General features: G+C 40.8%; 1 protein-coding gene across 3 annotated transcripts in view; it reads left to right on the top strand.

Annotated features, from left to right (window-relative positions):
* Positions 1-3397: 3397 nt before the first annotated feature.
* Positions 3398-15110, top strand: part of TUT4 (terminal uridylyl transferase 4) — a 49885-nt gene continuing 38172 nt past the window's right edge. For 2 of the 3 annotated variants that reach the window (XM_040611260.1, XM_040611258.1), the window contains exons 1-3: positions 3398-3528; positions 12057-12732; positions 14365-14528. In XM_040611260.1, the coding sequence (XP_040467194.1) occupies positions 12171-12732; positions 14365-14528 (726 nt within the window). In that variant the 5' untranslated portion in view covers positions 3398-3528; positions 12057-12170. The remainder of the gene's footprint in view (positions 3529-12056; positions 12733-14364; positions 14529-15110) is intronic. The other variant, XM_040611259.1, reaches the window with a different exon arrangement.

Raw genomic sequence — 15110 nt, 5'->3', positions numbered from 1 at the left:
CACGATAGGAAAGCGCTGCCGCAAAGAAAGGACTGCTGCAAACGGAGCTTTTGCAACAGTCTGGCGTCTGCAAAGGCTTAGAAGCTGCGTCTGTACCAGACCTCAGAAGCATGTATTTATGGAGGATACAGAAATTCTAAAATGGAGTATTTCATGGTGGTGGTACTGTATTCAGGCCATTTATGGGTGGGTACCAGACGAACGAAAGTGCTAGTTGGCTCACGAACAGTAATACCAGTCCGTGGTATACCAGTCAGATTTACAGATCTGTTTTAACTATGCCCTAGGAAAATAAGGGACAGAGTTATTGTGATTTTTAATGGATTCGCAAGTGCCTTTTTTCAGTATACTAACTATAGCATCTACTGTAATGTCAAAGGATACCAGTGGCATGGTTGCTAGTGGTTACTGATGCAAGTGTTCTGAACGAGAGTCACAGCATACAGTCAGCAGTAACAGAATTACAAACATGCCATGCATAATATCCTGTGAAATGGAGCACCATTTGCCAAGCCTTCAGGAAATTAATCTCTGTATGCGCCTGGGTCACGGGCAGTGGCCAGACCGCTGGTCTTCACAGTGTGATCTGGGAGAAACCATGTTACCAAAGAGAATACCACAAGAAAGCAGTATTAGGCATCAGGAACTGAATTTGATACCAAAGCTTTCACATATACAGAGCCAAACCAGTGCTTCAGTGCAACTTTTTTTCCTTGCTTTTTTCTGCAAGAAAAAAAATAGCCATTTGTACAATTTGCTACTATGTCTGCTGGAAGAAAAGGATTTGCATGTATAAAGTAACAACAATAGAAAGCATTTGATGGTCATCGATTTCTTCTTGGATGGAGAAACTGGCCCTCCATGCCTATAATTCTGATAATTCTTGGCAAAGAATAGCAAAATGTAGTGATTTACAGAAAACATTTAAGTAGCACAGCCAAGGCATATTGGAAATGTATATTTTGAAAAGCATATTGCATTTTGTAATCGCATTCTGTGATTTTTTTTTAACTGAGTTTTGGTAGGTCTTTGACATCCTGATTAAATTTGGTTAGGAAAATCAAGCATAAGTGGCATTACTGAAAGTGGAGAAGCCGTGTATAACTAGTTTTAAAATGTAATTTTAGTTTTTAAACATCTCAGATTTGTAATTTTTTATGTACTCCAGCTTAAGTACACATACAGCATCAAGAAATAATGCAATATGCTACAAGAATATATAGATGGAAAATCTTCTACTATGCTGTCTACGGGGAAGATACCCTGTGCCAACAATCTGAAGTTCTCATCTTTACATATACTTTCCTGGCTGTAGTATTGACCAAGAACCTTTCCTTTAGATGACAGTCAAATATGATTTCCTCATTTTATAAATAAATTATATAAAAAACTTTAGAGTTTCTTCAGACACAGCTGGAGACAGAGAATAAGGCCTTCAATAGAGTATATGTATTTAAATAAATTAATAACCCTACTAATGTCTAAAAATAATTTTAAAAATTATTCCAACAAGAAAAATAATTCAACATAAACATTTTTTGGCCAGAAAATTAAAAATAAATCTACAATATATTTTTACATTTTTTTGAGGGATAATGTTGTAGTAGTTTGAGTATGGGACTAAAAATGAGGCATCGTACTGCAACATGAGACAAGCAAGGTTTTGGTCTGGAAAGGGACTTTATGCTTCCTGCAGCTTTATGATTATTGTCTCTGATTCCTAGATGAAATTTAGTGGCTTTCAGAATTCTATTTTCTCCCACAAACTGAGCCCAGAATCCGAAATTTTTTGATCACTGGCACTGAATTGGGAATTCTTTAAATAATGGCCAGCTGGCAGTAGAATTCAGCTTCCTCTTTTACTGCCATGTTTCATGCAATACAGCATTCTTTAACACCAGCAAAGAAGAAAGACTTTTTCCTGAATACAGGCAGAGAGGGACTATGTCAAAGACTGTTGGCTTTATAATGACTCAAGTTTTCAGAGCCAAACTACATTAACATTTCATATTAAAGTTGATCCAACTATTTGAACTAAATCTGATACAGTCTAATAAATTTCAGCTTGCAGGAAAAATGCCAGTCAGGTTTGCAAACTGGTGTGTGTTTGCTCGCTAGCATGTCTAAATGTTGGTCTAGGAGGACTGTATCCAGTAGCAAGTGTCATTTAGTTACTTTTGCAATTTACTTTTCGCCTACTAAATCTAAGAAAAATCTTTGTCAAATAGGACTGGACTGAAGCCACCATGCAGCTAACCTCAGCTGTCCTGCGAACAGCATCGAAGCACTGCAATTCCTGTCACTGCTGACCAGACCTGGACTGGCTCTTGTTCCTAAAGGTGAAAGCTCTGCACATCCCATTAGCAATACTCTGAGCTATCCAATCCTAATTTAGTAAAAGGTGAACTTGAAGTGAACCACAAAAAAGCAGACTAGCCCTAAAGATTGCACTAAGGTCACAATATATTCAGAAGTATGTCTTGCCAGTATTTTATGGAACCCAGTATTACAGATTTTGCAACTTTTGTTTACATACACAGATGCTCTGAAGAAGTGTTTCCAGCACTACTAGTCACATTATTTTTAATACTGTCCTTGGAACCGTTTTAGTAGTCCAACATTAATCTTTTACACGCCTTGTGTTTCTGGAAAGGCCTCCTTAGCCTGGGCTAGGAAGTGCCAACATGACATTTCACTGCCAAGAAGGAGGTATCACTGTACTGGATCACAGCGAGATTTGCCTTACACAGCACTTGCCAATTTCTTCAGGTCACCCTAAGCACTGCCAAGGGCCAGGCGGGCCGGCCCTTCTCCCCCGAGACCTGCCGAACTGCCAGAAGTGCCGGCCAAGGCGCGGTCCCTAGCGGCTGCCGGGGCCAGCGCCGCAGCCAAGGTCAGGGGCCCGGCAGCCATTTCCCCCCCCCCCGCCCCCCGTCCCTGTGCTTGCCGCAGGCTGCTCTGTGCTCAGCACACCCGCCCCGCTCCCCAGCGGCGGCGGGACCAGGGGAATGGGGGGGGGGGGGGAAGCCCTGGGGAAGGGGGAAACAAGGCCCAGGCTGCGGCAGAGCCTCCCAGCGGGCCCTAACCCTGCTCCGCTGGGCCTGGGGCCCGGCGTGCGCGAAGAGAGGCCTGGCCTGAAATACGGGTGGAAAATGGGAGAGAATAGGGCGGCTGGGGGGGTGCGTAAAGAAAGAACTGGGCTGCGTCCTCTGCCGGCCCTGCTTCCCCTGCGGCACTGGGGGCAGGAGGCCCCGAGGGAGACGGGAGGGGAGCGCCCTGGAAGCCGGGCCGCGCCGGGCAGGGCAGGGCAGGGCAGGGCAGGGGCTGGGGCACCGACAGCCGCCCCGCGCCCGCCCGGCAGCGCCGCCCGCCCTCGAGGCTCTCCCTCCCGCCCTCGCCCCACAATGCATCGCGCGGCGCGGCTGACATGGCGGCCGGGCCGGACTGAGCCGCTGGCGTCGGGGCCTCCAGCAGCTGGAGCCGGGCATGGCGGGGGCGCAGCCCCGGCACCCCTAGCGCCGCAGCCAGGTACCGGGCTCCAGGGGCCGGGGGGGCTCCGCCCAGCTTCCTGGGCCTCCCCCGAGGGGTGGGGGTGGCTGGGCGCGCTCCGCTCTCTCCCCCCGAGCGGGGCGGGGGGAGGCGGGCTCGGGGGGGGGTGGGGGGCTGTCCGCGCCGGCGCCCCCCGCCTCAGCCTGCGGCGCCCCGGCTCCGCCCTGCCCCGGCCCTCCTGCCCGCGCCCCGCCTTGCCGGCCCGTAGCGGCCTTCCTGCCCCGCGCCCGGGCGGGGTGGCGGCGCTGCGGCTGGCCCGCACGCCTGGCCGGGGGCCCCGGGCTCGGCCGGGGGGGTGTTGGCGGCCCCAAGGTCAGTGGGGAGCCGGGGCCGGCCCCAGGGCCGCATCTCGGCGGGCGGGCGGCCGGAGGGCAGTGCCCGCCGGGCAGGAGCTGCGTGCGGCTTGTTGTTCTCACGCCCTGTGGAATTAAATACTGGGCGGGGGGAGAGACCATTGCAATCGGTGTGGCCCCCCCGGGGAAATGCCCCTCTGTCCTGGGCCGGCCTGGCGGGCCGTGCCCCCTCCACTGTGCCGTGCCCAACTGAGAGGTTCTCCTTTCTATGGGTTACGATGTGCCTGAAATGACACACAGGCATCCCTTTGCCTCCGTTTGTGCTCTTTTGTTGGCTTATCTTGTATACAAATAACAGCTGAACGACTTTTCTGCTTTTGCAATATGTTGCAATTTGCCAGTTGGCTGAATGTGTCATATCACCTGAGGCCTTGTTGCTTTTAAGGTTGTTTCTGAGTATATCAAAAGAGGATGACCTCATAACACGCAGAGGAACAATCTAATCAGATTTAGGGTAAGGTAGGGATTAGTATGTTAAAAATATAATTATATCTATGTACAGATCTAATAAATTCTTATATCTTTGTGCCACCTCTGTCTCACCAATTCCTGAGCGCTGTGCTGTGCATTCGAGAGTCACTGCATTTCCTGAAAATAGAGGACACACGTTTCTCGTTTTGTTTGACTTGTGCTTACAGTTTCAGTAGGTGTTTTTTGGGTAGATGACCCCAGATGGTTACGACATAATTGTTTTCATAAATTAGAAGAGTAAATCAGCCATGGAAGTATCACTTAATTACAGTATCTGGCAGAAGGCTCTATTAGGAGCGAGAGGTCTTCTTTACAAACATCAGTTTTGTAGTGAGCTTTTAAAATAATTTTCTTATTCTAGTGAAAATACCTTCATAAAATTAATTTTGGGCTTAATTATAATTTCCCAGAATATATGCATTGACATGTGTTCCCAGAATATATGTACAGAGGGATCAGAAAGTTCCTTCTGTCTTCTGTTCTTGCACAGAAAACAACTGGGACTTTTCCTCTCATATCTCAACTAGCAGAGGAAAAGCAGCTGCTGGATGCAGTGGGGCACTTAACCTGGTTCTCCCTCTGAAGGGAATTGCTGCTACTGGGAAAAAGAGAAAGGGGAGCAGGATTTCCCTGTGTCCTACTTAAAATCAAGATATCCCTGGGGAGCGCCTCTTAAAAGTCTTGTGGATCTGCTTGTCAGGGTAAAGGTTTTGGATTATGTATTCATATTGGTACTCTAAAGCTGTTCAAAATTTTGCCCAGCTGAGAGTATATTCTGTTTTGTAGTCAAAAGTGCTTGCTTTTTAAATTTTACAAAGCATTTCTACTAAATCAACTTTATTTGTGTCCCTGTCTTAGTGAAATAATGTAATACTGGCACTGACTCGTACTGAGAACTCATAGAAGGATCCTGCAGTTTGCTTAGCAGATTAATTTGCAGAATGGAAGCCACCCAGGAAAAGTCAACATTTCTGATGCTTTTGGCATATTAAGACTATATTGTATGTTGTTTGATAAATTGTTTAATTGCACATAAATGATAGCTCAGTAACTTTTAACTTAGAAGTACTGAAAACCTATTACCTAAATTTTGTGACAACACACATTATTCTCAATTTTACTTTCTTTTTTAACCAGAAATGCATGCATACATGTGTATGTACTCATACTGTGTATCCTTGGTTCATAATTCTGATTCTAATGTTTTAGCAAATCTTTGGGAAAAAAACCAATTTATCAGATGTCCTTAGATTTTACTTTTTATTTCTGTTGATGTAGGAAATACTATTTCCAGCAAGCAGTAATTTTCAGGTTTTAGGTTTTGGTGTCAGCAAAGCTTGACTTGGGAGTCTGAAATCAGTTTTGAGTTACAAACTGTTGTGAGTCAGTGTGTGCCAACTGTATGTATATATTCTTGGCAACTTTTCTGAAGTAGTGGTTTTCAGCACGTTTCTTTCAGTAGTGAAAGTGCTGGATCCTGGTAAAGGAGGCTTAAGGATGCTGCTGGAAGATCCATTTGCTTTAGCTGTAGTTTGTGAACTACTTTGTGGCTGATAGGAAGTAGCTCAAAGGCTGTCCCTTCCTCAGGGATGAGCGTTTGGGTGAAAGGATCTCTATTGCTTAATTACAAGATCCAGATAAACTATGCCACAGATACAGACTGCAGTATTTTTATTTAGGATAAGCGCGAAGTATAAATGAACGTTTAAGAATAAGATGGGTAGATGGAGTTAAAATGTATAGCAGTCATAAACCAGTTTCATGATCGGTTCAGGCCTCTGAGAAGACTTTTAAGCCTATGCCACGCTGTACCGGGGTTTTCCAGCCTCCTCGCCTGTATTGGTACAAATGCTGTCCGTGTTTGTTTTTGAAGTTAGAACTACTTTGGATTAGGTTCCTGATCTGATTACAGCAGCATGTATCTTAGAGCATACAGCCGCATTTGAGGCAGGTGGTACCCCTCTTCTGGCTTCAGTGCTTGCTTAGGTTGATTGTGAAACATTTAAAGGACTATTACAGTAAAACCTAGATCAGAACCAAAACATATTAAAGCATTAGGAATCTTTATATGAAATACAGAGGTAAGGGAAGCCATTGTAACTTAATTATACAGCTGGTGTGACAGAGAGAATGGCTTTCCGGAGTTAGGAACAAGAGTCATCAGGAGTAGTATCTTCAGAAAGTGGTAGTTCTTGGCGTCTGGTGGCGTGCCTTTCTTACCTTCTCAGTGAGTCATACTGTGTTGCAGAAAAGACAGCAGGTGTCAATGCAAAGAGAGAATAATCTTTAACAAGCTCATCTTGTGTGGATCTCCTATCCAGCATATTCTGCTCATTTCATAATTAAGATATTTGCACCTAGATGTTACTAAGTTTTGTGTTGAGCAAAGCCTTTCCTGTTACTTCAGTTACTCAGCAGTACTTTCGTAATTCAGATAGGATCTTGTTACAGTTTATATATATACTCACACACACAAGCTTATTTATCTGGTTACTACTCTTTGCAAGTTTTCAGTCCTCCATGTTGCAAATACAACAGCAGAGCTTCCTACTGAGTTATGTATTTTTAGTAAACCCAGAGTGCTAGTTTTGTTGCATCCTTGTTTTGTGTGTTAAATTTTGTGTGTACTGCACTGGCTTCCTTCTAGATAGATTTTGGTAGTATTATGCTTACTAGCCTATATTCTGTAGCCTGTAGGAACAGGAAGGCCTGAAAGGCTACATAGCACTTAAGTTAGTTGCTAAGAATACTGGTGGATTTATTGCTGGTGGAGCTTGAGGCGCTTTAGTGGCCAGTAATCTCCGATAGTTTTAAGTGTGGAAAAACATCCAGGATTGATAATAGTTTGTACTAAGTTAAGTCTAGTTCATCATAAAACAAACATAAGTGTGATAACTTTTCCTAAACTATTGGCATAGAACATGGGAGAAGCCTGAATGATTTGTAGAAGCCCTTAAAACACAAAAATAGGCCTAATGCTGTAAACAGAAGAGAGACACCACCACCACCACCACACCACACGTAAGGCTGTCTGTAGACATTACCTGTGCTGCAATCTGAGCAGAGTGCAGAAGACGACCTTTCCTTTTGTTCCAGTTTGTGGCTGTAACCTTTGTTTGCTGAATTTCCTTGTATTTTTCTTGAGGAAGTTCAGCTGGGCTATATTGGTAATCAGGTGAGGGGGTGGGGGGAATGAGGTTAATCGCCCCACTTACCGTTGGAAGGCTGGCTGGGGAGATTTGAGCTTAAGGGACAATCATAATGGGACAGATAAAAGCAGGTCTCAGATAAAATACAAGTCTCTCTATCTCAAGGAGGGAGTGTTTTATAGAAACAGGTTGATAATAATTATGTTTGTAGTACTTTAGCTGTTTATAGTTAATCTAGTACTCCCTGGGGAAACGAAACCTATGAGACTGTTCTCTTCCTTTAGCTGCTCTTCTACACTCTTGTCATTAGTTTCGGACATTTCAGCCAGTTTGACCAAATTTTAGAACCTATTTGAAGTAAGGTCAAAAGATTGTTTAGTTTCTGTAGGTTTTCTGGAACAATCATACCTCAGCAGAGGAGGGGTCTGCTGAGGGGAAAGCAGGAGGAAGTTACGGTTCCTCTTAGGGAGTAGCCAAGAAATCAGTCAGTGTGTATGTTCCTTCAGCTGCAGTATATATTTATCCCCTGCTTGCCCAATGGACTGCGATTGGGAGAGTGGGAGAGGAGCACAAAATGGGATGTGTAGGAAACCTGGTCCGTTCAGTTCTGCTGGTAATGAAATGATTGAAAAAAGAAATGCTTTGCAGAAGAGCGACTCAGAATGCAAGAGCTCACAGTTTAGCTTAGCCTTCATCTTTGAAGAGGCCCTGTTAACGGTAGTCTGACCCAAAATGTATGCTTTTGAAGGAGTTAAATGCAGTTGAACAACTGGAGAGGAAGGAGTGGAAGGGCAGTGGGTAGAAATATCTTGAAAGTGGGGTGGGTTTTGTGTTGTTGCTGGTTTTGTTTCCTGTTTGGAAGTAAGCCTTACCCTGAGGTTTTTGCAATTCAAATGCAGAATTTTCTAATGCTAGTCTGCGAGAAGGAGGCAACAAAAGAAACTGACAGAAGTGAAAGTGAAACAATGTCGTTCCTTCCTTTAGTGAATCTAAAATGCATTCTGCAGTGGTGAAGGTGAAGCTGATTTTAACCATTTTTAATTTGGTTGTTGTAGGTATGTATAGGCCTAATAGTTTTCTAGAGTTTGAGGTCGGATGGTATCTTGTCTGACTTCAAGCTGTTGTGTTTCAGCCAGATTAGTTTTCTACAAAGAGCTGATTTCAGAGGAGTGACGGGCACTGTACATTCAGAAAGCAGGGGCAACAGAGTCCCCCGTAACACCAGAATATTTAATAAATTAAATACACTGAAATGATTTCAACATGTGAATCATATCCCACTTTGCAGATGCAGGTAAAAACTCTTGCCAGTCAGCCTGGGAGAAAATTCTTTGATTTAAGGTCTGGCAATTTGGCATGAGCCTGAGCTTGTGCATAAGATGTGCCATCCAGGTTTCTAGAAAGATGCCACCTCAGCACTGATTCACCCCACCCTAGTGTTTTGTTTCCAACTGTGTTATTCTTTTTGGAGGCACTCCCTTCCCTCCTCCCCTCTGTCATATGTAGATGACCAATATCTGACAGAGGAGGAAGGATCTTTTTGAGACCATCTGGGGTTCAGTGGTGGTCTTTTTTGTTTCTTTCTTTGTTTTTTGGTTTTCTTGTTAAGTTTCACTAGTTGGTTTACATTGCAGTTCTTTGTGAGATGGTACTGTGGTTACTATTGAGTATGTTACAAAAGTTTAGATGATTTTTTGTTTATTAAATCATTTCAGTATTAAAGAACAAAAGAAAAACGCAAAAAAAATCCCAAAGTACAATAACATTATTGCACTTGCATTTCAGATTCTGAATTTCATTGTGAAGTAAGTTGGTTTTGTATGAAATATTCTTGTTTTATGAAATTTCATGACCTATCTTCATACTTCGTAGGAACAAAGACTGTCTGTGCTTTTTAACCTTAAATACTTGCATTTGATTACACTCACTTTCTTAGTATGTAATGTTATCACAGTATGCAGTTACCTGCGTTACAGCTTTTATGAACAGTTACCTTTTCCCCCATCACATTTATATATTTGATTAAAGCTTATGAATTCCTTTTGAAAATATAACTGTATTTTATCGAATGGATGAGATCAAATCATTTGAGCCTACAGTAGAATTTTTGTGTTGGTTTTTTTTTAAACCTTCTTGCAAAATATCAATCTAACAATATGACACTTACAAAAAGCAAAGCAATATGAAGCTCCATTTTTCCTCCAACGCTGGAGTTTCATGGTAGCTTGAAGCTGGAAGTGGTGCCAAGAGAAGTTGTCCCCACCCTACTAGTTGTTTGTTATTACCAGCTCGTGCTCCTCCTCCTCCCTTGTGCCAGCTTTATGTTAAGCTGGATTGGTTTTCTGGTTTTGTTTGCTGCAGTACTACACAAGGGAGGGAGCAGCCCGAGGACTGGGAGTAAGTAGCCGGGGTTGGAGAAAGGGTGTTACTGCTCCTGTCACTTGGTGCTGACCTACGCTACTATTCAGTGAATGAGGAAGTGTGGCTTCGGTGTACTCCAGTCCAGAGTTGAAGGATGATGTGGATGTCAGAAATGAAAGCGGAATTGATGTGTGTGGGCTTTTTTTTTTCTTTATTTTTGGTTTCCACCCCCACCCCTTCAGGTTGAGCAACTATAACATAAGGAATAGTTTAGAATTTGAAAAATCTCACTCTCCTTTCTCTTCTGGTTATATATTAAAAAAAAATCACGGTAGAGCACAGTTTAAAGATAGCGACATCCTGTACATACCTGTAACATTGCATCAGTCTATCGAGCAGTGTTTGATATTGATGGTCAGAGACTAGAATAATTTAGCCAACCTGTGGGGACCCTGGCTGCTTCTTGCCACACTGAGACTTGGGCAGCACGGGTACAGGTGGGCAGTAGTGCCTGCTGCTGAGCCAGTAAGATCTGCTATGGGAAAGACTGACTACAATCCAAAGGCACTTTTAGTCTTTTCAATTTTTGGTCTTTGATATTTGGTCTAGAAGTAAGAGCCAGGTGTAATCACTGTTTAATAGAAAATAGTTGTAATAGTAATTAAATGTATTTGTGAGAGAAAATACTAGCTGATGGAATTAATTTAGAAATACAGGTTATCCTTTTTTTTTTTTTAGTTTTATATTTTACTGAAGACTATGATGCTAATATTAACTTCATGAAAATTCTTGTGGGCTTTGTTTCTTTGTTTGATTTTCATTTTTGAAAGATAATATGTATTTTCAATTATGTCAATAGAGGCTTAACATAACCAGTTTTAATGTGCTTTGTGTCCTGAAGTATTTTCCGATTTGTGTCTTTTCAAAGTGAGAGAGATAGTAACTACATTATATAGCTTGAGAAAAAAATTACTGTCCTTTATACTGATAATATTCAGAAGGGTTTTTTTAACCAGCCATTTTAATCTGATCCTTCCTTCTGGTTCTTAATATGTAAGTACAAAAGTACGTTGTTATATTTCTAATAGTTTTAATCCATTTACTTTTCTATTATTCCTTTTCTTCGCTAAATTATAAGCTACTTATTTTTATGGGCTCTCTAAAATGCAGAAATTTCTGTGTATCATATTTTTACCTACCAAATACGTAGCTGGACAGGAAAGAGAGAAACTCTGAATGCCATATCTTGCTCTTGTTTTATAAAATGTATTTTCTTCTATGTCTAATACTTCATTCTCATAATTTTTTATTGCTATCTCAAGGTAATTTAAAAAAAATAAAGTTCTTTTTTCAAATTCCCCCTTCATTTTCTATATAAGTAAGAATAATTAGTTACAGACTTATTCATGCTTTGCTTCCTGTTGGAAGAACAATCTTTGAGTTGTCTCCAACATAAAGCTCAGATGATATACCATCTGAAAGACTGAGGTTTAGATAAGATAATCTGCAACTAAACAAAGTATTTACTATTTCTTGTTTCTTTTGGCTAAGCAAAATCTTATTTAATTGATGGCAGTTAACTTATATGAGTATTGTATGTGTCAGAAATTTGCTGAAATGTCTGTGGATACAGGTGATAGGTCAGGTTTATTATTCTTTGAGCTATATCTCTAAATTTTTTTTTAATCAGTTAATGAAATGTAGCTTGCTTGCTGGAAACTGAATTAGTTTTCTCTAGTGGCTAATTTGAGCTGTATGTTTATTGAGTGGTATTTTTAGATGTGTTAGATTTTTTTTTCTTTTTTTTCCCCAGTGTAGTTGCCGACATCTTGGTTCTTGGGGTTTTTTTTCGTAAGGCCAAAAATAGGAAGGAAAGAAAAAGGCAAGCTGTTGGCAGGTTTATCACTGAGTGTTTTTTACCATGTTCTGCCATTTTTCAACTCTTCCTATCCCCTCCTCTTTTAACTAGAAGTCAAGATGATAAAAATTTTCATGAGTTTTACTTTAATACAGAATGTATTATGAAAATTCACTTTTGCCTGTGGGGGGAATATGCTTCCTATAATAATTTGTAGTTATGCTTTTCTTTAGAGAGGCTTATTTTAATGCATTGTCTGCACAGAGCTTTGATATTTTTCCTTCAGTTTAAAAATGTCTATCATTATTTCTTCAGTAGACAATCAGCTACGATCCTTGCCTGCACAGTGGATTTAAAATCAACTGCAAATTGCTGAAGAATTGCACTTCAAGTGGTCTCAAGAGACGGGGGAAGCAGGTCTTCACTATAATGGAAGAGGCCAGGAGCTCAAAGAATGGAAATCATGACCCAAGGAAGTCTGTCCGTCTTGTCTGTGAGGAAGGCAAAGCAGTCAAAGTTACAAATAATCAGAATTATAAACATAATAGAAATGACAAATCTGTAAAGGATGTTGGGAGAAGTTCTCCAAGTGGGAATAGCAGCAAAAAAAGTAAACAAAATGATGCTTGTTCTGAAAAACAAGGAGAAAATAAATCAGGCAAAGTAAATAGTTGTATTCCTGGAACTAAAGATATGGGGTCAAACGTTCAGGATCGAAGTCATGGAAAAGCAAAAAAATTTTCTAACTTATCAGCTGCAGTGGAAAACCTGAAACAGACAAAAGCTCAACCAGTGGGAGAAAACTTTCCAGGCTCCCATGTTTCAGGGAATGGAGTCAGTGCAGAAAGCTTAACAGCTACACACAAAGGGAAACTGACGTTGGAAAATCCACTGGGAGTTCATACTTTGAAGACTAATGTTGATCAAACCAGTGATTCTGGTAAGACTGCTTCAGATCAAAGAAAAATGGAGCATAAGCCTGATGACTTCAGTGAGTATTATTCAACACTGGTTTAGTCCGTTTTCTTGTGGTAAAATTGTTAGCAATCTGAAATGGGCTTTGAAATGGTTGTGTTTACATTATTTTTTTTTCACATAAATACGTTGTTGATTGCGTTTAGAGAGAACATATGCTCTCATACAAGCATCTTACTTAGAGAGGAAGAGATTATGGTAATAGCTGTCCTTTCTTCTCATGCCTAAGACCTGAACATCTTTGCAAGATACTATGTGTGGGTTTCAGGCAATTTTGTGAGTATAGTGTCTTGGAAGGGGGGAACCATTCATAATATCATTGCCAGTTGTGGAAATGCCAGCTCTTACTGCTTTTCAGAAAGATCAGTGGAAAAATCAGCAAGAAATTTTTTTTTTATACACATAGGGGGAAAATATTTACCATTTTTCCCTGTGATTGTTGTGCTCCTTTTGTTACTAAAAGTGTTTAAAATACGTTTTAGCAGGTGGCTTTTTGATTTAGGGAATTCTGGAGTATGTACCAACCATCAGTGATTACTCTTAGAAGTGTTCAATTCTTATACATATTTTTCAGTTTTAAAATTAATATATGGATCAGGCTTTGCCCTCACTTCAGGTTAACTCAGTTCAGGATTTGTCACATTTTTTCAGAATTAAGGGTTTTTTTAAATAAAAATGCTGTTGTAAGGTTATGTGATAGTGCAGATTTGAAGTATTTCCCACTACTGCAACAGCTACAGCAGTTGCTTGTATGGAAATACTACGAAAATATTAAAGTGCATATTTTTTTATCTATCTTAATAAAATTCAACAGGAAAAACAAGTTGAAATGGCAGCATCCTGTGATCAGTCAGCTCTTTGTAGACCACCATCATTATACTGTAGGGACCATCTGTCACTGAGAAACCAGGACTTGAAAACTTTTTCAGTTTTGATCCCTAGCCTAGTCTTGGGGCACAGATCTCATTTGAAAGGAAAGGAAAAAGAAAAAAAAAAAACAAGCCACAAATAAACCCTCGTTTTTGCTGATGTAAAAACTGCTGGAATAATTTAAGATGTAGATGTTTGTACAGATTAGTAGACTATGAACAATTCATAGGCATCTGGAGGAACTGGCCTTTCGGAACTGACCTGCCTGTTTGTGAGTAGCAGTGTTGCAGAACTCACTGGTTGCTAGCTGTGGGTGGCAAGGTGTCGCAGTATGGTCAGGTGTAACTCCAGAAGCCTTCTAAATAAAAGGCTTGAAATGCCTGATGACTGGCTCTGTAAGATCATTTGGGTGAGTGTCTTTAAAGCAGTTCTATGACTGTTTCATTAAACATGTTGCGTAAAAATTGTATTGTGTAAAAAAAAAAATTTTTTTAAGTTCTTATTTCTGTTACAGTAGAGCATCAGGATCTCATATTCTCTGTTCACCCTTAGTAGCAGACTAGTCTCTGAAGTCTCTCCAAAATAACTGTTTAACATACTGGAAAGATTCTAACGTCTAAGGTGATTTTGACTAGCCTTTGGACAAAAACAGATTTTTTTTTTAGCTCTAATTTATGGCTAGCTCCTTAGTGAGAGACTCTTAACTGCTGTGTACTCTTAATTTTCACTTTTCCTCTCCTTGAGTTACTCTGAAGAAAGTAACTATTTTTTTCTCTAGATAAAGTAAAGAATTCTGAATCAACTAAAGAACATGCTTTGGAAGCTGATTATTTAGAAAACACCGCTGTTATTGATGAATCTAATCTGACATCTGAACAGCAGCTAGGATTGAAACAAGCTGAAGAACGTCTGGAAAGAGATTATATCTCCCGACTTGAAAAAGTAGGTTGAGTTATTTATTAGATAAAAAAGAAAATGGGTGTCTTCTTTCATTATCATTACCATACTTCTGGTTGGGTGGTATTTCTACTAGAGCCTGTTACCTCTGTTTCTTTCTTCTTTGTAATGAATCACTTCAGCGATCTAAGGTATTAGCCCTAGTAGTTGACTAGTCGTTCATTGTGGCAGATGATATGGATTGGAAACTTAAGTGTTCCTTTTGTGGCACGTGTGGCCTTTGTAGAACAGTATTTTTTGATTCTGCAGACCTAAATGTCTGCAGTTCCATTACTCATCTAAGATTTTCGAGACAGTCTAGTTATCTGGAAACTCAGAATACAGGATCAAAAGGAACCTTGTGGTATCTTCAGTATATTAGCCTTCCATCAGTCTGACTCACCTATATTGAAGATGACTCCTTAAAAATGTTTGTCTAAACTGTTCTTACCTCCAGTGAAACAATTTTCAAAGTCAGTATAGATAACCCAGGAGTTTTTCTTATTGTCTAATGTAAGTGTCTCTTTTTATCATTTTAATCCCTTATATGTTGTCCTAGGAAAATAAACCCAGGTTTATTACATTTTT

The sequence above is a fragment of the Falco naumanni genome, chromosome 11 (genome assembly GCF_017639655.2).
Source record: "Falco naumanni isolate bFalNau1 chromosome 11, bFalNau1.pat, whole genome shotgun sequence".
In the NCBI taxonomy this organism is placed as follows: Eukaryota; Metazoa; Chordata; class Aves; order Falconiformes; family Falconidae; genus Falco; species Falco naumanni.
The sequence above is the reverse complement of the archived record's forward strand: the minus strand, read 5'-3'. Positions and strand labels throughout refer to the sequence as shown.